We start from the raw sequence: 26610 nt of genomic DNA on the forward strand, positions 1-26610 counted from the left end.
CATAAAAAATTGTTATTAAAATATTGTAAATGAGAGAATGTAAATAAATATGGTACCGTACCTATATTCTTTTCAGGGGAAACAGTCTGAATTTCTGTATTTTCTAATTCTATCGTTAATGTTTGAGTGTCCATGTCTAAGGAAGATGATTTTTTCAAGTTTTCATCCCTCGGAGAAGTTTGAATAGCTATACTCTCAGTCAATCTAGACTCTGGCTCTTTCGTTTGGGAAGAAACATTTTCAATGCTCGGTTGATCATCAGTTTGTTGAATGATATCAAATCCTGGACGCGGAGAAGTTTGCATTTCAGTATTAATTTCTTCGACTTTCAAAGTTTGTACTCCTAGTTCTAATTTATCGTTTTTCGTATCGGGTATTTGGACAGAATCAGGTACCTCAATATTAATTTCATCGAGGCTACTACCAACAGACATATCATGAATTCCTGGTTTTGTCTGAGTATCTACGTCATAAGCTTCGAATGATTCAGCATGGGTACTATCAGCATCAGCAACATTTGGATCGCCTTTCTTTCGTTTGCGTTTTTTGGACGATTTTTTAGTTGCTTTTGAATCCTCATTTTCTGATATTGGTAATACTTCTGTTAGGTTTTCTTCGTCTGGTGAAATCCTTAGCGAATCGATTTCTTCTTCATTTCTTCCTTTTTGTTTTCTCTTCTTTTTTCGTTTTTTCTTTCCAAAGTCAATTTGGAATTCCGGAGATGTTTCATCAACGGTTGTTCTCTGATCGGCTTCATATCCATCACTTACATCAGGATCTTCCTGAGGGCTTAAATTAGTATCTGACTCAGCGACTTCACTAACATCTTTTACGGTGGCACTTTGAGAAGGTATATCACTTTGAATGTTACTAGTCAACGCTTTAGAATCAAGTAATTTTTTATCAGCACTTCGTTTCTCTTCTTGATTTTCTTTTTCAACCGTAAGATCCAAAACATTACCCACTACTGGAGATTGAACATCACTTATTTGAGTAATTTTATCATTGATGACTTCAACGTTTTCCGTTGTCGGAGGCAAAATAATGCTTACTTTATCTTCTTGAATTTTCATTCCACTAACCATTGGCTGTTCTATATGAGATTGCACTGAAACTACCGGTCCATCGCGAGGTTTTTCTCTGTCATGAATCGATAAAGCGATATCCACTTTTTGAATCAATTCTACGGCCGCATGTACAGGCTCGGGTCTCACACTAACTTTAATTTTATCGTCACATGATTGATTCTCTTGGTGACCTTCTCTTTCTCGTTGTATGAAACTATCTGTCTCTGTTTTAATTATATGGGGTGTTAAATTTTCAATTTTCTTTTGACTGACTGAATGAGTTGGGTGTAGCATTTCAGTTGTACCTAACTGAGAATGGTCACCAATATCTACAGTGCGGTTATCAATAGAATCAGCGTGCGGCTCTATATCTACAGTGCCGGCTGCGAGGCCAATATCATGTGTTTGGGTATGTGAACCAATAGATGGGTCTTCAAACTTACAGATCGGTTTTATTAATGGTGGAATATCTTCGACACTTAATGAATCAATCGACGACATATCTTTAGCCGTGGATTCTGTTTCTTCTACTGGAATCTGTAAAATATTATGCATTTTAGGGTACTTTCAAACTAATATTTAATTAAATAAATTAAAACAACTTTACCTCGTGTGCTTTGTATTCTAAGTCATGTTTTTCTTTCAATGACTGATCATGCTTTTTATCATTAGTTTGATATTGAGGTGCTAAGGAAGAAGATTCAACGTGTAAACTTCCTTTAGGTTCAGAAAAATCAACAACATCGACTGTATACGTTCTATCAGATTTCAAAGAACTTTCACGAGAACTTGGTATTTCTTCCACCTTTTCCAGAGCAGATTGAATATCTTGTACTGTGAATTTTGCTGCTGTTTTGTTTTCGATATTCGGAGAGGATTTTTCTAGACTCATGGTCGAGCTAAGTATTGGAATATGTTTTTCTGTGAAAGATGTTGTAGGTTTACGCTGACTACTTTTCGCAGCAGTTGATACATCTTGATTCAATATATGAGTTCCTTGCTTCTGATTTTTGCTCGAGGTCGAAGGTAGCGAAGATGATGTTTGTGTATCCACTTGCACTTTTACTACATGTTCCTTTTCTAACGGCTGGCCATCGATTTTCTTATAAACACTTTCAAACTTACCTTGATCGTCAGTTTTTATAACATTTATACTAATGTGTGGTATATCCTGCTCGTTTATTTCTACTTCTTCAGGATCTTCAACGATCTCTTCACTCATCACCTCTTTTCCATCAATTATGGTAACTTTTCGTATAATCCGACGCGTTTTTCTAATGATTTTTCTCGACACTTGCTGCACTACTGCATGAACGGTGGAAGACGAAGATTTATATTCTCCATCCTCCATAAGTGCCTCGCTTATATCAGCTGGCTGTGGACTGAATGCAGCCAAATCGCCGCCATGGATTATTCGCTGCGTAAATTGAGGCGTAGTCTCGTACTCTTCGACATTCATCTGATCACCCGGTGTTCCAGTGGTAACTTTACCACCGTAAGTTTGTTTCGTAGCCATTTCGATCGTGCCATCCGATTTTGTTTTTGTAACAGTCAGTTGCTGGCCCTTCATGGTGGCCTCAGAAAATGCTTGAATCACCGGTGGCCCGTCGCCGACCGTCGACGAAAGTTCGGCAACATGTTGCTGCAACGTTTGCCGGTTCGTTACGAGCGTCCTACGAAGCCTGCGGACGATTATGCGCTTCGTTCCGTCACTGTCGACAACGACTTCCGTGGTAACGTCGTCTGGTTCCATGAGTACTGTTTCAAACGACTGAGGGGTGGCGTGTTGTATATTTAGCTCTGATGTAACGTTTTCTTGTTGCAAAGCATCTTGATATCTCATATCAACGATAATATCGTCGGGATTCGCGACGCTAAGCTCATGATGATCGTGATCTTGAACTACGGGTACAGAAATATTTTTAGTGGCGATTTCTATTATTTCATGCTTACCGTCGGAGCTCTTAACGACTTTAATTGACTCTTGTGCATGTGGATTTTCGATAGTTTGAGTATCGATCGTAAAGTTTTCACTATTTACTGGTTGACATATGGATACGGAGGGATCAATTTCTCTCTTGTTCGCGTCAAGAACTGCTTCGCCGGACAGTTCGTCGTCTTGAATTAAACTGAGGCCAGTTTGCAAAGATACATCTGCTAACGAGGGTGATGAATGGTTCGGAGAAGAAATATTTGACGCGCACTGTTCTAGCGCGGCGTCGATACTGTCCGATGCTGTGATTTGAGCCTTTGGCTCATTTTCTTGTAGCATTAGCTGAAAAAAGATCATTAAGTCTTAGATGCATAGATCCGATGTGCAGAAATGCATGCCGTCGGTTTAAAATTAGCAATGAAAATAGACGAGGTTGTGTGACGATTACTTCGCAAACGAGAAGTTTAAATTTAGAAGCTTTTGGTGACTGATTTGTATTTTGAAGGTTTTTAACGCTTAATTGCATCATGCACAACTTTGAACGGTTTTACCAATATCAGGTATAAGCATTGTCAAGAAGAGTTATGTCATTTTTTAATTTGAAAATAAATGATATGTTATACAAAATTTTAAATTTGCACAATACTTCATTGTTTTTATGATTTATTAGAATTTGTTATGATTTAACGGAGCATCACAACTGCTTGGATGAAATTACATCTTGCATGCGAAAATTAATAAAAATATATAAATCAAAAAAATATGAATTTAAGAACTCATAAATTTTTAGTAGTATTCATTTCTTTGGCATGATAATTGGGTATGAAGAAAGATTTAAAGAATGAGATTTTTAGAAGCAAAAGAAATTAAATTTTTAATGATTTTATCATTAAATTCTTACAGAGTATAGCCATGAGACAATTAGAGAATGATTTCTTGTATATTATTGCAATTTAAAATACAAATTAATGATGAAACTTATAAATAGAAGAAGTAAATACTACAACTAATTGCTTTCTTTCAATAGAGAATACATCTACATAGATTTTTCCTTATATGAATAGATGAAAGTATAAATAATTACAAAATTTACCTGTACGAAAAGTTTACATATCGTAGTTTAACTAAAAGAATATTACTTTGTGCTTTGATGAAAATATTGAAAGTACATCAAAAGAATGCAGTGCTAAAAGAACATGAATGTTGATAATAAATATGCATAAAGTAAAAATGTCAACACAGTTCGATACAGATTTGAAACTTTCATTTGTATGCTATACTGGAAAAATGTTCAGAATGAAGTATAAGTTAAATCTGTACCGTGTTATGTTGAATTTTTGAGTTTAAATGATTGCATGAAGAATGATACACAGATAAGCTTATAATATAGCAAATAAGATGACTTAACAATGTAAATGATTAGGCCTGCCCCTTCACCATATTACGAAAAATTATAGGATTACATGATTCCAAATTTTTGTATGATGAGTATACCTGTTGCTTGTCTATCAGGTTTTCGACTTCAAGAAGATCTGCCTTCAGTTTTTCAACTTGATCACAAATTTCGGGTATGGATTCCAGTTCAGTAAGATGCTGTAGCCGGGAAGAAACTTCTTCTTTCATTACCTGAGAACAAAGTAATTCAAATTTTAACTTACATTTAGAATGTCGATTAAAAATTATCTTGGTTTAAAAATATACATTTTTTTTCTTTTAATGTTACTTCACAAATGAATTAAATTAAAAGTATCAAAATATAAGAAACCTGATGATTATAGGTAGCGTTGCCGTCATTTATCATTGATAAAACATGTTTTATCCAGGCTTCGATTTCCTCGAAAGAAAGTTGATGAGCTTCTATTTCTTGTTTCCGTTTTGCTTGTGATTCACGAGTTTCTTCAAGTTTTATTTGTATTTTTTCGGCTTGCGATAACAATAGAGCTAGATTTTTCCGTACATCGCCAATTGAGTTTTGAAGATACTTTACTTCCATGTCTTGCGGGATACGGTTCAATTCATTGTTAATTCTTCTAGCTTCCTGGCAATAATACCGCAAATCAGCGAGTATAGTCTAAAACAAGAAACCACCCATATTATTATTGTAGGAAAAGTTACTCAAATGGCTCATTCGATTTTCAAAATACATTATTCCGTATTTTTTAGGTAAAAGTTACTAACCGCCAGTGAGCTTAACATGGTTTGCAAATCGTCACGTGGTAAAGTACGTAGAGCTCCTTCTAATTGTGCAAGTGCTAATTGTAGGTCATCGATATTATGTTTCATTTTTTCCTGTAAAAATGAAAAAAAAGGTTATTGAAATTCATTAATTTATTCTAATAACATTTTTCATTGTCATTTTATTGTTTGTTAACAAAAAAATTTTTTTTTCACAAGCTTTAATAAAAAAGAATTCATTTCTGTTCTTTTTTGCAATCAAATATGGAATGGATTAATGTTTAATGTGTCAGATCGAATAATTATAATTTAATTTTTGAACACTCAAAAAACTCGTCAAAATAGGGTTTAAGAAATTCTCAAACTTTTTTAATACCATCTATTTAGTATTGGTTAAAAAAATGTCACGCATGGTCAAATTTAAATTCAAAGCAAATTAATTTTATAATAGAAAATAAATTATTGTTACCTTATAAATTTTAGATTAAGTTTTTTAGATGTAAAATATTTACTTGAGTTAGTATAACAAAAAGATAAAAAAGTTTATATAAACCTGTTGTAATACATAATTACAATGATTATATTATGATAAACATTTAATTCCTATATTTAAGAATCTCATACATACTATATATAATATAATATAATATACAATAAATGATTTAATTACAACTATTTAAAATCTAGTTCTCCAAGTGTCATAATAAATGGATAATGATCTACTGTAATTCGAACTAAAGAAAATAAATATTCTAAATTATTGTTAGTTGATTGTAAGCGATGAAAACCATAAGCATTAGGTCTGCTTCAGCTTTTTTTCATTGAACACTTTTCAATACCAGCCTGATATTGTTTTTGTTAATGTACTTATAAATAAAAATTTAATTCACGAGTTAATTATTAAACTTTTAAATTCAAGCCACTTTCGTAAAACTTGAATTTGAACATCAATTGATAACACGTTGAAAACTCTGTCAAAAATCTTACGCATTGTTATGTGAAAAAATAGCGACAACACATGAGAATTTTTCTTTTCGTATTCGCACCTTATTAATTACAGAACTTTTTTCCGCAACCTCCACCAGATAGTTATGTGATTCCGTATTTTTTATCATATTCTCCATCATGTTAGAATCGCTGGACATTTCACCTATATTTGTAGAATACGTAGGATAGGAATCGGATTGGATAAGGAGAGAACTATTTCCGTAACTAATTGAATCATTGATATTTTGCTTATTCTGTTCGTCATATAATGTAATACCTGATCTCAAAGATAAGTATGTACTATCATCGTTCCAACTACCTAACCCTCCAGGTAAATCGGCGACTAAGCGTTCTGTTTTAGGGTTTTTTTTATTTGAATTTGATTTATTGTGATCAAGGGGTTTTTTCGTATCTTTATCTTTACCCGAATTATTATCTGGATCATCTTTTTTATTTTGATTATTTTTACTAACTGAACTAGTATCCGATTTTTCTTTGCTTTCTAAAGCAAGAATTTCAAAAAAATTTCTTTCTGCTTCATGATATTCATGCTTTTCTGGCCAAAAAGAATTATCTTCTAGTACAGAAATTGCCAGATAATCAATTGAGTCGAGTTCGGGATCCGTTGAAATGTTCGATGGAATTTCTTTTTGAGCGTTTTCATCGGACAAGGCAATTATTTCGTCATTAATATAAAAAGTTACTTTAGGTTTTGACGGTTTAGTACATGTTTGATTTTTTTTCTGAATACTGACAGTCGAATCGTTTTCATTTTCTTGGCGAATACATTTTTTTAGATTACCTGCTACTATTTTTGGTGATTGTTTCAAATCAAAAGCCCTCTCTGGTAAAATTGTTTCCGTATCTTCCGTGACATCAATCTGCTCTACATAATTATCGTTTTTTGGTTCAATGGGATTTAAATTTTGTTCTGATTGATCAGTAATACTCATATGCATCTGACCTTGATCAACAATATTATGATCGATTACGGTGCTTTCTCCTGGGTTTTCGTTTTCCATTGGTTTTTGGGAATTTTTATTATGCCTTTTACGCGATTTTTTCTTTAAATTTATTTCTTTTTCTTGTTTATCAGTACAGTTATCATCGCTTTTCTGAGGTTCAATTATCTCTTCAGTTTTTTCTTCATTTTTTTGCTGAGATTCAGCTAAAGATTCCAACGGGTTTTCTATGACTTTTTTTGATCCAGCCTCTTCATTAAAATCATCTTTCAAAGTAAAAGCGCTCTCCAAATCGAATTTTTCAATATTTTTATCCAATTTATTTTCTATTTTTGGATCAAAAGTAGTCAACTTTTTTGTATTAATTGAGGCACAGCTATCAATTATCTCATTTGTTGGCTTTTCCCACATAGTTTTATCAGCAATTCCTGCTTCTTTCATAATCGATGCCCATAGATTTTTATCTTGTCTAGCTTTTTGCTCCCACGATTTTAATTCTCTATCTAAGTCTGGATTTTTTTTAAAATCATCTTCATAATGTTTACGTATTTTTTTTAAATATTCCTTATACTCCGCATCCATCTTAGCTTTTTGCTTTTTCTTTCCTTCAATTAACCATGGTCTATTTGCAAACTGGGGCGCATCGAGAAGCATGGTGTTATTTTTTACTATATAATCATATTCCTCTTGTTCTTCAGGAGTAAGATCAGCATTCCAAGGGTGATTTTCAACAAATTGTCTCACAAAGTCTCCGGAAATTTCTTCTGTGGGTTTCAAATTTCTTACTTTGCTTTTATTATTTTCGCAGATATCGTCGTACTGGAAAAGATGATCGTCCGGTAACTTAATTTCTTTACCATCTTTGTGATCCCAAAATTTCTGCGTCCATTCAGTTTCTTCTTTTGCAAATCTAGTTTCATAATCATCAAAACATGGTTTTACTGTAGTTAAATCAATTTCATCATAAATACATTTTTGTTTTTTGGGCGAATCTTCATCACTCATATTGCCATTTATCGTTCTTTTTTCAAGTGATTTTGTAGTTTTTTTAATAGTTCCGGTGACTGGCTCAGCTTTTAATTTTGGTTCAGTAATTTTATTACTTTCTTCAATTTCCGATCTTTGTTCTTGTTTGGATAATTCTGATTGTTTTCTCTCTAAAACGTTTGATTTTGATTCTTCTATCGGTTTCGTTGTAGCAATATCCTCTTTACTTCCAGATTCATGGTCATTATCTGATGCAATACGTTCTCTTAAGGAGTTGATTAATGATTCATCAGACTTCAATTGAATGTCGTTCTGTGGTTTTTTATCCAGATCTTTAGCAATGTCAGGACTTTTATTTGATTTCATTTTTGATTCTACAACAATTTGCTCAATATTCGCTTTTGCCTCGAAAGTTTCATTTTTCATAATGTTTTGAGGTTCTAAAACTTTTGATATTATTTTATAGAATGTGTATAGATTTTTTTCAGCTTCTTCGTGACAGTGGTAATCATACTCGTATAACTTAGGCGTTTCATTCATCAGTGGATCAAAGTAAAAATTTTCATTTTCTAAATTTTCCATTTCGCTACTTCTTTTCTTGTTTTTTGTGTCCTTTTCATTGTTATCCATTTGCAAATCAATGCATTTTTTTCTATTTCGAACACTTCCAAATAATGGAGGTTCATCATTCGATTCTTTTTCAGTTGATGCAATAGATTCTTGATTGCGGTTTTTATCAATTGATTCAAATTTTATTTCGGTTGGCTCATTAGGTTTTTGATTAGATCCACTGCTTATGTTTTTTATGGTTAAGTCGCTTTGAGAATCAGGTTTTCGATTAAGTTCACAATTCTCTTCTACAATTATACTTGATGGCGCATCAGAAATTTGACTAGATTCTATGTTTTCAATTTCCGATTCAGGACCAATTTCAGAATCTTGTCGTGTGCTGGAACTATCTTCACATTGATTAATTGATTCTCTAATTATTACATTGCAAATTTCTGATTCATTATCTTTTAATTTTGTATCGGATACAACACTGTGTCCTGACGTATTATCGTTTTCTATTAATTGATTATTTTCTATTATGTTTTTTTGATCAAAAATAAGATCCTCTTGCAATTTTTCAGAAAAATACTCTAGAGGTTGGTTATCTAAAACAGATCCGACTTTATGTTTTAATTTGGTTTTCGAAGGAGTTTGAATTTGTTTAAAGTCGTCAGTTTCAACTTTTTTCTCGTCAGTAAACGTAACATTTTTATCATCATTTAAAACTATTTCTGTATTTGGTAAATCTAGCTTTTCAATTACTTCGTGAGTACTGCCATCCTCTTTATGTAATATTTTTTCTGGTTTTAGTGAAACAGAAGTTTTAATAGGAGTTTTAGAGTCAACCTTCATGCTGGCATCTTTAGATTCTGTAGTTACAGATGAGTTACCAGCAGCACTTTTCTTTTGACGAGTATTTTTGGATAATTTTGAACTTGACTGGAGCTTTACATCTTCATTTTTAGATTTAATTGAAGTTTGTTGGATGCTGCTCTCACTGGATTGATTTTTTTGGCTACTGACAATTGATTTTTTTGCTCCATTAGAACAGCATAAATTATCACTAGTTTGGTGCTCTGGTTTTACTTTATTACCTAACTGCGATATTGGTTTTTTTGAAACTTTTACGTTAGTTATATCAGGTACACGACTTGAACTTGGTTTTGATTGATTTTCTTTTGTAGATTTATGCTTTTGTTTTTCCATCATTTCGATTTCTTTCAAGGCTTTATCAATTTCATCGATATTTTTCTTATTACTTTGTTTCTTCTTTTCATTGGCATCTTTTCTTTTTTGTTGGGTTGAAAAAGATGTAGTTTTTATTGGATTAGATTCCTTGGATGGTTTTTCTCCACCTGTACGATCTTGTTTCGGCGGTTTTATAGGTTCGTCTTTTGATTGAGTAATTGCTTTTCTTTTTTCTGAAATTTCAGATTGAATTGGTTGTATCTTTTCTGGCAAATTCGAAGAATTTTTCGGCTTATTGGGATTTATATTTTTTCGAATATTTAGTTTTGAACTTTGATCAATTTTTTTATCAATTTTCGGTTGTATGACTGAACTTTGTTTTTGTTTATCATCTTTCTTTTTAACTGAGTCCCAACTTTTTGTTTCTTCCTTTTTCTTGTCATATTTTTTTGAAGAATTAGAAGGGCCAACTTTAGTTACAACGGTACTTTTACTTATGTCACTTTTTAATTTTGCAGCTGTGTCGATTTGGATTTGATCTTTTTCCGTGACTGAATTGTCTTGAATGACCTTTGGTGGTAAACCTTGCGAAAGCATTTGAGCATATGATTTTGATGAGCTTTCAGAATCTTTTAGTATTTCGGATGAAATTTGTTTTTCAGATTCAAATTTTTTTTCCATAACTGTTGGAGTAAGTTTTATATCATCAGCCAAATGAGCTTTTGAAGTTGTTTGAGAAAAAGTATCAGAATTTTCAAAACCACTTTCAACATTTGCTATTATCGGAGTTTGAATAGTTTTTAACGTTGAAAGATCTCTTGACATATTCAGAGTTTGAGGTGTACAATTTTTTATGAATGAATCATCAGGTTTGACAGAAGGTGGAAAACTGCACTCAATTGGCTGATTAAATTCACTTGATGGTGCACTTTCGATAGAAGGATTCAACAAAAAATTATTAGTTGAATTAATTAAGCTAGCTATTGTTGACATAGGCTGCGGGGAAGAAATTTGTTCATCGTGAGAAGCGCGTTCTTCAGAAAACTCATTTATCTCTTCGAAATCCTCTAATGGCTCATCAGCCCAGCTCAGTATAGGTTTTTCTGTAATATTTGTGTTTTCTGCTTTCTTTTCAGATGAACGTAATTTTTCTGCAGAGCTAGAATCTCCCATACAAATAGCAGCCTCATTTAGGTCAAGATCTTTGGTTCTTCTATTAGGTGATATAGAAGCACCTCTTAAAGTAAAATATTTGTTACTTAAACGATAAGGCATTATATCATCATCTCCACGACTACTGACCGATGAGGCTCTTGAAGAGGGTTTCCTCAACATTTCCGCATAAGAAGTTGATCCTGGAGTCCACATTGGGCTTTGTGATCTACTTGGTTTATTTTCAGTGGGTATTAACAATTGTTTCCCCAAATTTGTTTTTTGAGGATTATTTGTGTTTGAAGAATGAATGTATTCTACGGCACTTCCTTCAACGCAAAGAGTAGGGATGGAAGCTCCACTATCATCGGTCTTTTTAGAAGTCTTAAATATCGGTGGTTTTTTTGTAGGTGATCTACCTCTACGTACGGCTGCTTCAGATTTTGGTTTAATTGATGTTTTCATAGTTCCGATATCTTTCATTTTTGTTCTATCAATAGATGCTTTTGACTCAATACTTTTCATGATATTCATTTTCGAAGGAAGTATTTCTCCTCTCGATTTATCAAGAGGACTAAGATGTCGAGAGCTGGATCGTGATCTTCCTGCAGCAATGTCAGCATAAGAAATCGTACCAACTTGTAGTTGGCTTGATTCTTTGTTTGGTGGAGAATAGTTTGGATCCACTGAATGAATTTGACGGTCCAATGATCGTGTTCGCTCTTTCCATCCCTCCAATTTCATCAGTAAGGCCTGCTTGCAAAATGTAATTGCCAGGAGAACTAATTTCTTTGCAGATGATTAAAAATTGTTCGGCGAAATGGGCATTTATTAATTTTAAGATGTTAAGCATCGTAAGCACTTTTAATGATTTTAAATTTTCATGCTGGAGTTTGAAGATATAGATTTAGAATTTTATCTGTGAAACACAAGCTAGTGTTTAGCTGCATGTTTCTTAATGCATAAGAATTTTGTTTATTATTGTTTTTTGTTTAAATTCGTCGGTAGCTTAGTCCTAATGCTCGACTGCATATATTGTATAAATTAAACAAAAAAAAACATAATTTTCAATGTATTGCTCTTTATTTTTCTAGTTATTTAAGTCGGTATTGGAAAAGTACAATACATAACATTATTACAAATGTGATTAACCTTATTTGAAAAGATAACAGCTATATAAAATATGTTACGATAGACTAAATGAATCTTTGGTAACAACATTATTTGATTCGAAAATATTACGTTAAAGCGAGGAACTCAAACGCCAAATTAAAAATGTATCAATAGATCTCAAATAAAAAGCTACGAAAGATTTTTAAATTGTTTAAAATTCACAAAACTACGCATTAAAAATGTCATATAAATTTATATAAGTTTAAACGCCTCAGGAATGCAACGAGTATTCCATTCGAAAGAGTTTCCTGCATAATTTTTACTTAAAATACAAAGATTATACGGTATATATATTTTTAACAAGGCATGCCTATCGTCATACCAAATCACATTTCATTGAACTTGATAATTTTTAAAAAAGTTTAGATTCTACTATGGTTCTAATAGTTCTGCATCTGGCGTGCCACGTTGAAGTAATAATTTAGATCTTTCGGAGCGAGCCTGAATTTTACTTTGAAGCGATTTGATACGTTCCTGATAGGTCTATGTAAGAATTAATAACGAGAAAATTGAGCAATACATTTGAAAATATTCAGTCATAAACATTTATAAAAAAATTAATTAAAATGACGAACAGAATACCATATGATAACGTTGATTTTCAAAAAAAGTAATGAAATAAGAATTGATGTGTGAGGAATAATGTTTAGGATTTGAAAAGGGATGCAACAAAAAATAAATAAATAAGAGCTTAGTCGATTTCCAAAATAGGTATATGAATTTCACTTAATTATGATATTTTACTGTAAGCCACTTTACAGTGAATTTCTCACGTATAGTCTGAATATTTCATGTGAGAGATTATAATTATTTTAATTCGATTTAGCTTCTGGTAAAAATGCTTTATCCTTTAACTTTTTAATAAAAAATATACTTTTTATAACGACACCGCATAAATTTAAATAATACTTCTATATACTTTTAGTAAGAACACGAATGAAACGAAATCAAATTAAAAATACCTATGATAATGATTTCAATGATTAATTATAACACATGTAATCACCCAAATACCCTAAAAAACAGTCTATATATTTAACCAGTACCCACAAAGCGTTGAAGATTCTATATTGCATGTTTCAGGTTATTACATGAGAACATTTAGCGTTTAAAAAATAGTGTTTGTTGTGTATTTAGTTTTGCAGCTTTGTACTTTACATCTATTTTTCGAAAAAAATATAATAAAAGAATGTATACGCTACAATAATTATAAAATGAATTTAAAATTACATAAAATACTCAAAATATTGTGATATATAAAATATGTCGTCGATTCTTCTATCTATGTGCAAATTAATAGCTGCCCTTTAGCGCACAGTACATTGAATAAAAAAATAATACGGTGAAAAATAAAAAAACCTACCTGTTGTTCTTGTTGTGCCTTTTCTCTGTCATTAGGAGAATAAGTCGGACTCAAAACAGTCCGCAGTTGCTGTTCAACTTGAACAATTTGTTGTCTTAATTGTTGTATTTCCTGAAAAACGCAATAATTTTCGTAGTGGTATAGTGTTCGGATTTATTTCGTGCAACGTTCAGATTTCAATTTCTAATAGTTGCTGCTGTTGTTCTAATTATATTCAAGCTCAAACTAATTTGTACTTAAAAAGAAAAAGTATTAAATTTAATATTTTCCCTAACCTGATGGTATTTATCAAGCTGCGCAAGGCAAGCTTCGAGAGAAGCAGTTTGCTCTTTGACCGTCTCGTTCAGCACGTTGAGCTCGGCTACAATTTCGTCGGCGCTCTCGACGACTCTACTGTCACCACCGATTCCAGATCGGAAGTGTACCTGCAATTTTTCAACGCTCATCGATACTTTGGTCTTTTGTATCGTCACGTCGCTCAACATTTTTTCGCGTATCGCATGCTGATCCCTCAACGGTTTCTTTTTGTTTTGCGCCGAATCAAGGCTCTGTCGAGCCTTGTCCAACCAAACTTTGACTTCCTTCATTTTGCGTTCGCACTGTTCCCATTCTTCGCTCGTTTCTTGCAACAATGCGTTCTGTAAAATTAACAAGTTGCCGAAATCTTACTTTTTGTTTTCTTTGTTTTTCGTTTAATTGTTATGTTCTTCAACTGACCCTTTCAAGAAGATGCCCTTCAACCTCGACTTTGGCCTCTTCGACTTCGGTTAGTCTATGAGGTAAATCGCCTACACTTGTGACTTGGCCAATGCTCTCTAATTCACGGCCCATGTCACTAAGATTTTTGTTGACTTGTTTGCAACTTTTGACAGCGGTCTAAGAATATTACATGGTTTATTACATCTCAATAACTTGATTATTTGATAAAAATAAAATATATTTGATGCAGCAATAGCAAAACATTTGTATTGCAACTGCTGCATCAAATTTTTACTAAAAAAAACTTGCGCGAAACCTACCGCATACTCGTGTAATTTTTGTCGCGCCTGACTCAGACTGCTAAGTCTCAAAGGCTCCTGTAAAAATACTCTTTTCTCCGCAGTCCAAGCTTTTACTGCTTCGAGCAGAGTCAAGAATCTCTGCCAAGCGTCGAGCGTATCGCCTACTTGTTGTTTCTTTTCATCTAACCACGATTTGACTTGAGCCAGTTGTTCTGTAACGCCGGCGATGGTAGTAGTGATTCTCTGCTTTTCCTCCTCGTCCTTGTTATTATCTACAATGGTCTTTCCGTTCTTGGTCATACGCTCGAGCTTATCCGTGATAGGTGGTAGCTCAGACTGTATTTGCCTGAGGTGCTCCATCATCTTACTCGGTTCACAGGATCTATCTTGAACTTTGAGCTCGGCCTCGCGTAGCCACTTTTGTAGCTCGTCGGCATCGGCCAAATAGTCCGTACGCGTGGTTTTGGCTCGCTTCTGCGCCCGTTGCTTCTCCTCCATGGCTTGGCTGGTGTCCTCGGCTCTCAGCTCAAAGGCTGCCAATTTCTGGCCAAGATCGATTGGTATGAGCTGCTGGCTGTTCTGGTAGCGGGTCTTGGTGTCTTCTGAAATGCGCCGAAGAGCCTCGAGCTCCGAGTCAAGTTCGCGGCCGATATCGCTGAGTTCGCGCTCGACCGCTTCCTGATTCGAGTCGTAAACGTGCACCGACGTGATGCGCTCCAAAATCGATTCGAGGCACTCGCGGTGTTGATCTAAGGCCTCGTCCACACGACGTAAACTTTGTAAATCTTCCTTCGATTCTTCGGACTTGGATTGCAGTAAATCGACGAGCCTGGAAGTTTCATTAGTCTTGAATAGTAAGCGGTGTTCCGGATGCAATTTTCGATGAATGAGTTTATAGATTTTAGTACACGATTAGATTGATCACTAAATTACTTTTTTTATGCGATTGAGAAGTAACTGAAATTTGACTTCTAAACATGTTCCGTAACAATGTTTGAGCTTGTCGATACCTCATGCGAATAGTGAAGCTTTTCAAAGACTGAACAAAATATGTTACGGACTGTATGAGCATAAGTTACTTTTAGAAATGGAAGTTCATATTACACCACAGATAGGTCATTTACTTGATGTTTTATTTAAACGCGAAGAAATCGGTTTGACATACATCTTTTGTCTGTGATGTCCAGTAGTAATAATAAATTTTCAATAATAAGAAAAACTCTACCCGAAATTTTTACTCGAAGTAAGATCATGGACATCTCGAAAACACGTGCAAGCATTATCGTTAGGCTTTAAATTGTATAGAAGGTGTGATGTAAAGCGTGTCATCAATAATGCGAATGATCGAAATGTAAATTGAGTGTGCTTTTTTACAAATCGTCTCTTCACGCGCGTGACATCATCGCACGCATAAGAAACTATAATAACTGACAAATAAACATTCTAAATTTATGACCGGAGTGAACTAAGGAAAATGTTTGCCTCAAAAGCTTGTAAAAGCTTTCACATCGGGCCTTTCAAAACTATGATGATTAAAACAAACCGATGTCAATGTCAAATTTCAAATGTGTAATAAGTTGTTTGACGAATACGCTGACATCACTTGCTCTCGAATGCCAAGTTAAACGCGAATGAAAAATATTGTTAATAACGACCGATGTTATCGTATAGTTATTATATTAGCCGTAATTTTTTGATGAGTTAGCGCACGGGTTCGAAACGCAGCGAGCTATATGCACCTTGAGCACATTTATAGACGTCCGACATTCCAGCGCAAGAAATACGCTAGAAGATGTTACAAACTTTATGAACTCAAATCTACATGTAGTTTTCGCGTATAAACTAGAAATTTGCACTGGTTTAGTTGTATCGTTGCTCAAACGTTTGTTCAGTGTAAAAATAGATTGACGCTTCGCTTTTTGTTTCCGAACGTGTTATGTGTACCTTTGTCGCGAGTGTGGCTGTTTATTGTTTATCTCACCTGTTTTTGCTTTTTACCGATCGTAAACTTTGAAAAATAAAAGTTATCGAGAAGCGGAAAGAAGCGCGTGGCACTGCGTCAACGAGGATACAATGAAAAGCTCAACTTGAAAATGCAATAAGCGAGTCGAGTACCGAGCGGGAGAAAGAGTGAGAGTGCAAGAAAGTTGCCGGGCAGCCGCAGCCGCCGCCGCAGTCGAGTATTGGACGATACATAAACCTCCCCGCAGTCGTCGTCGTCGTCGGCGGCGTCGACGATCCCGCCATCGCGACGTGCATCCTAAGAATAACATCTCGTGCAGAATCTCGCCGTTTTGCTCTTATGCACCCCGAGAGAGAGAGAGAGAGAGAGAGAGAGAAAGAGAAAAAGAGAGTTCTATCTTCGTCTGTGCGGCTAGCGAGTGCTCTGAGTAATTCTATAACTGATTTCGCGCGAGTGCGATGCTTTTAGAGGCGCGCTTAACCGCGAGCTCTGAGGTTTTTCCCTTTGACTTTTTATTGTTATCGTTGTGTACGCACGAGAGTGCTAGACTTCAAAACCGCTAGTCGACTCGTTGTTTTAATTTTACATCGTGAGCGATGATTGCACTGAAATCTCGAGTCTTATTCTTGTATCATTATTTCAAGCGATCATAAGATTTATAAATATTACAATATTCTTGCGAAGTTAATTTTTTACAATTTTTACAAAATCTATTTTTTTTTTTTTTTTGAATGAATAACTTTTTCTGTATTTCTCATTGACGTGGGTCCAACGTAAAAAAAGTTTCAAATACACAACCGTTATATAGCGTTGCTAATAGCAATCGGTCAAACAATGGAGTTGTTTACTTGTAGCAGGTGCTAAATACTGTAGACTCGCAAAAAAATTTCCGCTTTTATCATTCTGTTATGTTCGATAAGTTAATTTTTTAAAACGATGTGCAGTCAAAATGAATTCAAAATTTGTCTTTTAATTAATCAATTCAAATACATATAAAATTATTCATTCAAAATATTCGCATAAAATAAAAAAAATCCTAAGTTAATTTAAAAATTTAATATAAATAATAATATAATAATTATGAATCTCACTTAGAAATGTGCAAAATATTTTCAACTGAACATGATTTTACACTTCACTTTCACTAGATAATTATTTCATAAAAATTTTCCTAACAGTACCTGAGTAAATGAGCAGTGAAAATTTTAATTCTGACATGTTTTTTATCGCTACATTCACCAAAACTTCACTGAATTATTTATTCAAACAATTATCTTCCATCAAATTAATTTGAAACTATCAATAAATATCTATTCAAAACTTTTTTCCTCTTCGCACGAATATATGACCATACTCGACTTGAGTATGAAAGCAAACTAAATAAGCAGAAAGAGTTAGCATATATATTGTGATATAAACAACGAGCACGCGAGCTCGATGCGCCTAGCCGGCGGCGGTATCCCCTCGCAAAGAAATCGGTTTTAGGGGGAACTAACTTATAATGATTCCTTCTTATGTATATCGAAGAGTTTATGTCGTTACGTCATACGCACAGATCTGACAAATGACGCATCTTCAACGTGCTTGACTCTTGAGATATGTTACGAATCCTTTCTGGATGATACCAAATTCAAAAGTACACTATTTTCTTGTGGCCTTTCTGTGTATGGGTAACTTTATCAAATTCATAGTTATTTAAATAAATGTTAAAAATAACAAAGTAACAAGAAACAACGAATTATTTAAACGAATTTCACATTACTATGATGTCATTGTCGATTGATTAATGAATTTAAGATTTCATTTACATAGTTACATTGTAGTTACGAAGGACACAACATTTAACATGTAATTACGTTGACTTTTTCAGAAGACACTTGAATTAATCTTGTTCGAGTACATAATTCTACTATACATAAATAATATGCGGGGCACACGTTTATGTCAAACTGAAATTTCATCAGTATATCAAATTGAGCAATACTACTCCATTCACAGCAATATTCTATTATTTGGATTACCATTTTATGAGTACTATTTTTATAAATATTTATTGACTATATATAATAATATTACGTAAAAGGACAATTAAAAATTTATGTTAATAAAATTGTCAAAAAAATTAACATCAAAATAATTGGGGGGTACATTCAATATTTTCGAGCAACATGCACATGCAAAATTATCAATCATTCTGGAATAGTATTGAATTTATAATTTTGAAAGTTTTTGTAATTTCATTAAAATATTCACCGATGAATTTTGTCAGTTTTATATTTGAATAAAATAAAAACTAATGCTTCTCAAATCTCTTATATTTTTTCAAGTAAAAACTGTTTAGTTTAAAATTCTTTTGCATTAAAAAAAGTCTTTGGTATTTTGGCATAGAATAATTAATTTGAAAAAATAACTCTACGAAAGGGCAAATACGCCCGTAAATTTCACCGGTCTGTAATTTTGTGAATCAATCTAACGATAATAGCTTACGATTCAATTTAATTGTGACTATGCAATTTGAATAATATATTCAAATCCGCATAGTACGAACGATTCGCGTGATAATGAAATTGATTTTTATGTAATAAAAATGAAAACAAACGGTACTTACTTGTCGACGGCAGAGCTAAGTTTATCGATTCGCTCCTCGAGAGCACGTGCAGGTTTTTCGGTAAAAGCTGCCAAGTACGAAAGAACCGGTCCTGCCAAATCTCTTACCTCTTGGGCGTCCGATCTTAACGTTTCAGCTTCCGATGTTAATTCCTGAGAAAATCAGACCAATCATTATTAGTTCATAATAGTCATCCGCATTACATCAATAGTTTGAAAGGGAAAATCAAGCCCTCGATACTCACGTTAAGTGCTTTAATAGTATCCAATAGATGCTGTTTCGATCGTACGACTGTATCGACGAGTTTGCCACGCTCGTCGATCGCAGTGAGCTTCGTCTCTGTGCTTGACCATTTAGCTTCGAGCTCTTCCCAGTGTTTGGATAAAGCTTCGAGAGCATTTTTACGAGTTTCAAGACCCGAGACCAACTGTTGCCACTCGTTACTTATTTCTTCGAGCTGTTTCTCAATGCGCCTTTTATTGGCATCATCTGCTTGTTGGATTATTTCTTTGCTACGTTCGTTGTAAAGGTCAAGCTCGTAATGTTGATTCTGTAAAAATTCGCAACGGTACAAATTATACGACTGCATTTTTCAAAAATACATTTAATCGCAATTTGCATTCTTTACCTGAATATCGTTCAATGCGTGAGTAATTTTTTGAATGTTGAACTGCAAGCCAGCGAGAGTGGAGACGGGCTCGTCCGTGAACCTGGTCCTAGCGATAACCGCTTTCACACGTTCCAACGTTTGCGAATAATCTCGCCAGGTCTCGGCGCCCTGCTCCAAGCGCGCTCGATGCGATTTAGCCGTGTTTAGCGTGTTCTTCAGGAGTTGCGTGTGCTGCTGCTGTTCCGCGCCCAATTCCTCCTGCTCGGCCGTGCTCAGAGACGGCCAGATTTTATCGGCCGCTTGCTGGATTTGCTGGGAAACGAGCTCTCGAATCGATGCCTCGCTACTGAAGTAAATCTGTAAGACGGAAAAAAAATTCATCAACGTTTATACTCTTTTATCGTTTTTATCTTGAATTATAAAAAATCGATTAAACTGTACCTTATGTTCCTCAAGATCGCTCAATATATTTTCAAAGTCTAAGCCATCTTTATCACTTTCCAATCGGATTTCGGCTTCTCGCACCCATCCATGCAATTTTTCCCTGAGCGTAGCGTAATCCGTCCTCATCTGTTTATTGCTTTCCAAATAATTTTCTCTCTCTTCCATTTCTCGCGGTAAAGATGTCAGCAGCGACACGGCTTCGCTGAACATTTCCTTCAACGATCCAGGCATACCGTCCTCGTGCTTCATCGATTCTTTGATCTCTTTGATTTTATCGAGGTACTCGTTGACCGATTTACATAGAACTTTGTGCTTTTCCAATTCGGCCTCGACACTCTCCGAGTGCCTCTCGAGCAGTGGTCGAGTCTTCACTTCTTTTTCTTTGCCCTCGAGGAAATCGAGAATGTCCGCGAGTTCATTGGCCAATCGCCTGTGTTCGGCAGCCGCTTGCTCGTGCTTCTCCCGTTGATTTTCTACGGCTCGTCTGAGCGTCTGTAGCTGCTGTTTCAAAGACTGCAGTTGCTCGGTTATGTTGTTCTTATCCGCCGCCGAGCCTTCGACGGCGATCTGCTGACCTTTGTCGGTGGCACTGGCTAAAGTAGCCTCGCACTCTTGAATTTTCACGATCACGTCTTCGTACTTTTTGATTTTTTCCTCGGTAGTTTGGTAGCCTTTCTCGATATCTCGTACGATCTCGGTATACTTTGCGATGAACGTCATTATCTCCGTAACCAAAGCAATGAACTGTTGACGCAACAACAATAGCTGACGAAGTTTTGATATTTGAGCCTCGAGAGCTCGAATCAAATCGTCTTGTTGAGAAATGACCCCGTGTAATTCTCCAACGTTGGACGAGCCAAGATCGGAGAGCTTAGCTTTGCTAGTTTTCAAATCGTCGAGAATACGCTCGTAAGCTGCCAGCATACCTTCGACATCTTCGACTCGAGATCCAATTGGTTTGTTCAAATCTTGGAGCTCTTCCTGAATGGTGGTCATGAATTGTACTGCCTCAGCTACTCGAGCGGCTACTTCTTCAGCTTCATCGATGTTTTTCTGAAGAGCAGCTGATCGCTCGTTGATTACTCCAGCGACTCGACTGTGTTGTTCTCTCATGTTCTTCAATTGTTCGCTGAGTTCTTGTTTATCAGCGTCACTGATCGTGGGCAAAATGGATTTGCCTTGTTGGACTATTTTTTCGATATCGTCAGCGTATTCTTTGGCTTCTTTTTTCAAACGATCATACTGAAAAATAAAATAATAATCATAATTAGTTTATTCATTGAATGATATGCTACAAGAAGAAAATCAATAAATCCCACCTTCGCCAACTGTTCTCGAAGCACATCGATGCTGGACTTGCGAAGCTCTGCCGCGGTGGCGACTTCCGCTTCTGTGATCCAGCGTTGGCACTTATCCAACTCGCTTTCGAAAGCCTTTCTTCCTTGCAGAAGATCGGCGAGCGCGGCCTGCTTCTCGTGCGCTTCTTTCTGCAGTTCTTGGTACTCCTCGTTCACTTTGTCGAGAAGAGCCTGCAGTCTTTGGCGATCACCCTCGTTACACTCCCTGAGCATGGCGTTGCCGTGCTTGAGCAGGTCCTTCAAGCTGCCCTCGCTGAAGCGCCGTATCTCGGACACTAGGCCGCTGTGTTGCTTGATGTCCTCCTCGACTTTTGAAGCCTTCAATGGTAGGTAGCCGCTGAGTTTTTTCAGATCGTTGCTCGTAGCTTTGATCCACAATCGAGCTTTTTCGAGGTCGTTCTCGAGCTTGCGTCTGGTCTCGACTGCCGCGGTCGCGGCCGAAATTTCTTCTCGCAGGATGGAGCAGAGCTCGGCTTGCTCGCATCTTAGAGCTTTGGTCTCGGCTTCGAGCTGTTGCTGTTCGGTGGTTTCGAGCTCGTTCTGCATGTTACCTACTCGCTTTTCCAACGAGTCCGACAACGACTGCTTTGACTCGGCTTCTTTCAGAATGCTCTTCAGAGACAGCAGTCTTTCATCGGCTTGACGACTCTCGTATCCCAGAGGCTCGTCCGAACGAGCGATGCGTTTTTTCTCGCTGATCCATTCGCGGTTCTCCTCGATTTCACGTCTAGTCGCATCGATACCTTGAGCGGTCATTTCCAAGACTTGAGCCTTACGCTGAAGTTTCTTACTGATTTCACCTTGTCTTCGTTCGACAGATTTCATTTGTTCTTCGATTTGTTGAGAATCGAGATTGCTGACGGAATCCATCACTTGTTCAGCAAGTTTCTTCACTTCCCCAATCCTTATAAACATATAAAAATATTTTTTGAACCAGATTATAAAAAAAAATATGGATTAAGGAGAAATAAGTTAACTTACCGATTTGGACCTTGAACTTCAAATTCTGAAGTTATCTCTTTGAGAGATGTAATTTTTTGACTTATTGTCAGACCACTTCCTTTTTCAATCACGTCAATCTTTTTAGACAGAGCATCGAACCATAAATGAATATCTTGTAATTCGTTTCGATACTTTTGAATTAACTCGTGGGAAGCTTGTTTGCTGGCAATCGCATCGATCAATTCAGCTTCCAGCTTGTCAAGATTCTCTTCGATGTCACTATCCTGGCCATTTGATCGAATCATTTGCTCAGCTTCAGCTTGATGTCGTTTTTCACCGACGCTCGTCAAAAGATCGTTCATCGTTTGGAGTTCAGATTGCGCTGCTTCGGCTCGTAATTTGGCCGGTCTAAATTTCCATTCAGCACACAATGCTCTTTGCTGATTTATCCAAGTAACTAAAGCATTTCTTTGACGAGTTTGATCTTCTAATTCGTTTACAGTTTTTAGTACATTGGACAAATGCGATTGCATCTAAAAAATTTCAAATCAATTATTATCTGGTTGTAACATATTTTTAAAAAGTTTTTAGATTTATTGAATATAAAAATCAAAAATTAAAAAAAATTAAAGCATGCAATTAATAAATATATAAATTTTGGAACACATTTTTAAATCAATTAAAAAAAGTTTTAAGCTGTATGTTGAACAATTATTAGTAGCACAGCAAACAAACAAATTCAAACCTTTTCGCATAAGCTGCTTAATTGATCAAAACATCCATTTTCTTGGACGTTATTGAGCAAAGCCTTAATCCGTCGAACTGGTGAAGCCGCATCAAACTGTGAAATAAATGGAGGCCGTGCACGAATGCCGATAAACTATCGATTCAAGCAGCAGTGAAAATAAAATGAGACATGCCAAAACAATTAAATGGATGCAGACAAACACACCGATAACAGATGTTAAAAAAAGTGCATAAAATATGAAAATAATCCTTACCTGATCGATGACATCGTCCAGTCTCGTGCGAACTTCCATTTCTTTAGCAGGTATTGGCACAGATGGAGAATCTAAAGGACTTCCTGGACGAGAAAGACAAGCAGCAGCTGCTTCGCAAGCTTCAACAGCAAGAGCAAGTCGAGCTTTCTCACTCAGTAACTTATTGTAAAGAACCTTTGATGAAGCAAGATTTTCTTCTGCCAGTTCAAGAGTGTCCAAAGGCGCGTTCTGATGCTCAATCACTTGAGGTTCGTATTCGTCCAAGTTGTTAAGAATACTTTCGAGGGTGTTTTCATATTCTTGGAATTTAGATAATGATTCGTTTAATCGACTTTCTATTTGTAAAGCGGTTGTCAAAAGAGATTTATAGCTTTCTCTGACATTTTCAAGCTGAGTTGAAATCGTTGGTCTGATTTGAGGATTCGATTCTTCATACGTGCGGATTTGTTCCTCTCCCTTAGTTTTCAGCTCATCCAATACCGATTCGTAATTGCGAATTTCAGTGAGCAAGGTCTGATGAGTGCTGATCTGTTCTAAAGTTTGTTCTTTGCTCACAATATAAAGCGAGTTATGAGCCATAAGCTGGAACGAAACCTGTAGAAGCCACTTTTCAATATCTTGCAAACCCAAATGATAAGCGTTGTACTCTTTAATTTCCTCGTCGATCATATTCTTTCGGATATGGACGAAATCTTCCAATGATGCCCAACGAGATTTCAAGATGTCAACTTGTTTTTCTGCTGTATCATCCTTCGCCCAGTGAGATAACTCAGCTGCCTCACTGACCAAATGATCCAAGTCAGACTTTTTGCTACGGACCTCTTCGTTGACGTGTTTATATTTCTCCAAGTACGTCTTCATTTCACCAAGTTCACCCTTCGTGTTAGGAACAGCATTCAAGATCTCTTCTGTCTGGTTCAGCCACTTTTCGAATTGATTTCGAGTTTCATAGAAATCTTCCCATCTATGAATGATGGACTTGAGTTGTGCTTGAACTGTATTAAGGTCCATAGTGAGTTGTTCCCAACTCGAACGTAATTCGGACATATCATTTCTCAACTCCTCCTGTTGATCAGAAGGTGCAGTATTAATCGCTTTGGTAAAAACGTTTTGCAAACACGAAAGTAACTGGGAACCCTCGCCGATTTTTCTGACTACATCCTGTAAAAAATCATGTTTCATTTTAAAAAGTTACTATGATAAAATTATCTCAACTTTTATTGTCTTACCTTTGTTATTCCTAACTTATCTTTTGCCCAGTTAACGTCTCCCACGCCTACGCAATCTTGAACTGAATTGTGAGCCGTCCGCAGCCAATCTCCAAGTTCTTTCTTTGCTTTTAAAAATTCTGTATGGTCTGATAAATTTTTTTCAACCTTAGAAACTAGTCCTTGCGCATCGGTTAAGAGTCCAGTATATGCAGACTGTAACTGAACAGTTTTTTCCCTTGCCCAATTACAAACGCTCATTTCCATTAAAAGTTCGCATTTATCATTCAGATCTTCCAAAGTCGGTTTTTGTCGTAATGCTTCTTCAATCAGGCTCTTGCACCTTTCCAAATCTTCTGGGGTCTTGTTTTCTTTTGCCTGTTCGTTGTTTATTTTTACCCTGAATTGGTCAACCCACTTTTGCATATTTTCCAAAATAGCAGTGAATTGCGACCAAGTTAACAGACAATCAGAAAGTGTCTTTTCTGTTTCTTGACATAAATGTTGAAGATGTTGCCAGTCGTCTTGCAATTGTTCAACATCGTGATTAATTGTATCTTGCCCTTCTTGACCTGTGGTATTCAAAACCGTTTGGCTCGTTTCGATAACTTTAGATATCAAAGATTGCCCCTCTGGAAGATTTGCAATCATCTGCTTAACTTTTCCTTCTCGTTCTGCAACTTTTTCTCTTTCGCCGTGTGTTATACTGTATTGCTGCAGATCGATTTTCATACGACGCACCCAATCAGAAGCTTCGTTGAACGCATGCTGATAAGTCTCGTGATCTTTCACTTGACTCTCCAAATTCTATAAATAATTAATATGTTTAAAAATGATATTATTCTTCATATCATTGCAAAAAAAATACTCACTTGAATTTTATGGGCAGCAAGCTTCCAAAGCTCTTCGTATTTGGCTACAGTCTCATCGTAAGGAGTTTTCTGAGAAATAGTATCATCAGCCAAGCGTAACTTGAACTTCTCAATATTTTCAGAATGACCGAGCATATCTCTTTGAACGGTTTTATACTTTTCCAAGAGCGCACGTTTCTCACTCAAGTCGTTTCGATAGGCTTGGTCGACTTGAATATTACTCTCGACCTCTTCGAGCCAGTCTACGAGCATTCGATGTACTTTATTGAGCTCTTCAAGAACCCCAGCCCTAATTGCAAGTTTTTGCCTAATTTCTTCAACATCACTCAGTAGTTTATCGAAGTCAGACTTGAGATTGTCTGTATTTTCACGAATTTTGAGAGCTCCACTGTGCTCCGTGTTCATTATGACTTTTTCTTTCAATTCAAGAGCATAGCGAAGTTTATTTTGACCTTGTTCTAAACTTTGTCGTATCATTTTGCAAGTATGTAATTTACTATTGATTTCCATGAGTGAATTCGGAATTTCTTTACATTCGTTCAGCTTATCCCGTGTACGATCTATCCAGTCTTGGCATTCTTGATACAGAGTATTGTGTTGTTGGTGCTCCTACAATTTTAAATAAATTAGTTAATTTATTTATTAATTTTATTTTCTTAAAAATATGAAAGCTTACCTGATAGTGCAACTCTAGTCTTCGCATTATTTCTTTAGCCAATGAAAGAAGTGCATTATACTTGGTAGTCAATTGCGTTACAGCATTTGAAATACGAGTATCGGCGCAAGTCTCCAGTAACATCTGAGCTCTCATATTTAATCTGTCCAAATCTTTCTGCCAATCGAACAAAGTCTGAAGGTGACCTTGGAATTGTTCTAATACATTTTTCTTTTCCTCAAGGCTATCTTGCAGTTTATTGAAACTCTGCACTAATTTCTCCGTCTGAGATAACCATTCAGCAGCCTCAGAGAATTGGTCTTCATATTCTGTCCACTTAACGATTCCAATTTCGAGCAAGTTCTTGGTATTACTCAACGAGTCGCTGATGCATTATAAAAAATTATAA

At 35.6% G+C, this 26610-nt stretch overlaps 3 protein-coding genes across 3 annotated transcripts in view; all 3 read right to left on the minus strand.

The window, feature by feature from the left end:
- LOC111693739 (nesprin-1-like) overlaps window positions 1-6983 on the minus strand; it is a 27401-nt gene extending 20418 nt beyond the window's left edge. Inside the window, exons 1-6 of the mRNA XM_023459281.1 lie at window positions 6965-6983; window positions 5179-5289; window positions 4766-5071; window positions 4495-4626; window positions 1675-3342; window positions 62-1604 (exon numbers count right to left, since the gene is read on the minus strand). Coding sequence (XP_023315049.1) covers window positions 62-1604; window positions 1675-3342; window positions 4495-4626; window positions 4766-5071; window positions 5179-5283 — 3754 coding nt within the window. The 5' untranslated portion in view covers window positions 5284-5289; window positions 6965-6983. The remainder of the gene's footprint in view (window positions 1-61; window positions 1605-1674; window positions 3343-4494; window positions 4627-4765; window positions 5072-5178; window positions 5290-6964) is intronic.
- LOC111693736 (myb-like protein X) lies at window positions 6326-11537 on the minus strand. Its single transcript, XM_023459257.1, has 5 exons — window positions 10019-11537; window positions 8702-9889; window positions 6965-8557; window positions 6440-6664; window positions 6326-6387 (listed from the first exon to the last, which is right to left on the minus strand). Exons 1-5 carry the CDS (start codon window positions 11535-11537, stop codon window positions 6326-6328), a joined length of 4587 nt encoding a protein of 1528 aa, XP_023315025.1.
- A 527-nt stretch (window positions 11538-12064) lies between these two features.
- LOC106652165 (nesprin-1) overlaps window positions 12065-26610 on the minus strand; it is a 44749-nt gene continuing 30203 nt past the window's right edge. Inside the window, exons 23-37 of the mRNA XM_023459278.1 lie at window positions 26223-26586; window positions 25547-26155; window positions 24696-25481; window positions 23467-24627; window positions 22505-22998; window positions 21485-22427; window positions 20163-21407; window positions 19740-20078; window positions 19356-19661; window positions 19112-19263; window positions 14559-15369; window positions 14257-14415; window positions 13815-14177; window positions 13540-13650; window positions 12065-12659 (exon numbers count right to left, since the gene is read on the minus strand). Coding sequence (XP_023315046.1) covers window positions 12549-12659; window positions 13540-13650; window positions 13815-14177; window positions 14257-14415; window positions 14559-15369; window positions 19112-19263; window positions 19356-19661; window positions 19740-20078; window positions 20163-21407; window positions 21485-22427; window positions 22505-22998; window positions 23467-24627; window positions 24696-25481; window positions 25547-26155; window positions 26223-26586 — 7954 coding nt within the window. The 3' untranslated portion in view covers window positions 12065-12548. The remainder of the gene's footprint in view (window positions 12660-13539; window positions 13651-13814; window positions 14178-14256; window positions 14416-14558; window positions 15370-19111; window positions 19264-19355; window positions 19662-19739; window positions 20079-20162; window positions 21408-21484; window positions 22428-22504; window positions 22999-23466; window positions 24628-24695; window positions 25482-25546; window positions 26156-26222; window positions 26587-26610) is intronic.

The sequence above is a fragment of the Trichogramma pretiosum genome, unplaced genomic scaffold (assembly GCF_000599845.2).
Source record: "Trichogramma pretiosum strain Unisexual culture from Peru unplaced genomic scaffold, Tpre_2.0 scaffold31, whole genome shotgun sequence".
Lineage (NCBI taxonomy): Eukaryota > Metazoa > Arthropoda > Insecta > Hymenoptera > Trichogrammatidae > Trichogramma > Trichogramma pretiosum.

Coding starts and splice junctions, on each gene's coding strand:
- LOC111693736 (XM_023459257.1), bottom strand. CDS start 11,537: ATGAATATCATGAAAAGTATTGAGTCAAAAGCATCTATTGATAGAACA. Junction 9,890..10,018: donor GCCGAAACAAGATCGTACAG/GTGGAGAAAAAC, acceptor AAATTGATAAAG/CCTTGAAAGAAATCGAAATG. Junction 8,558..8,701: donor CACAAAAAACAAGAAAAGAA/GTAGCGAAATGG, acceptor TAATATCAAAAG/TTTTAGAACCTCAAAACATT.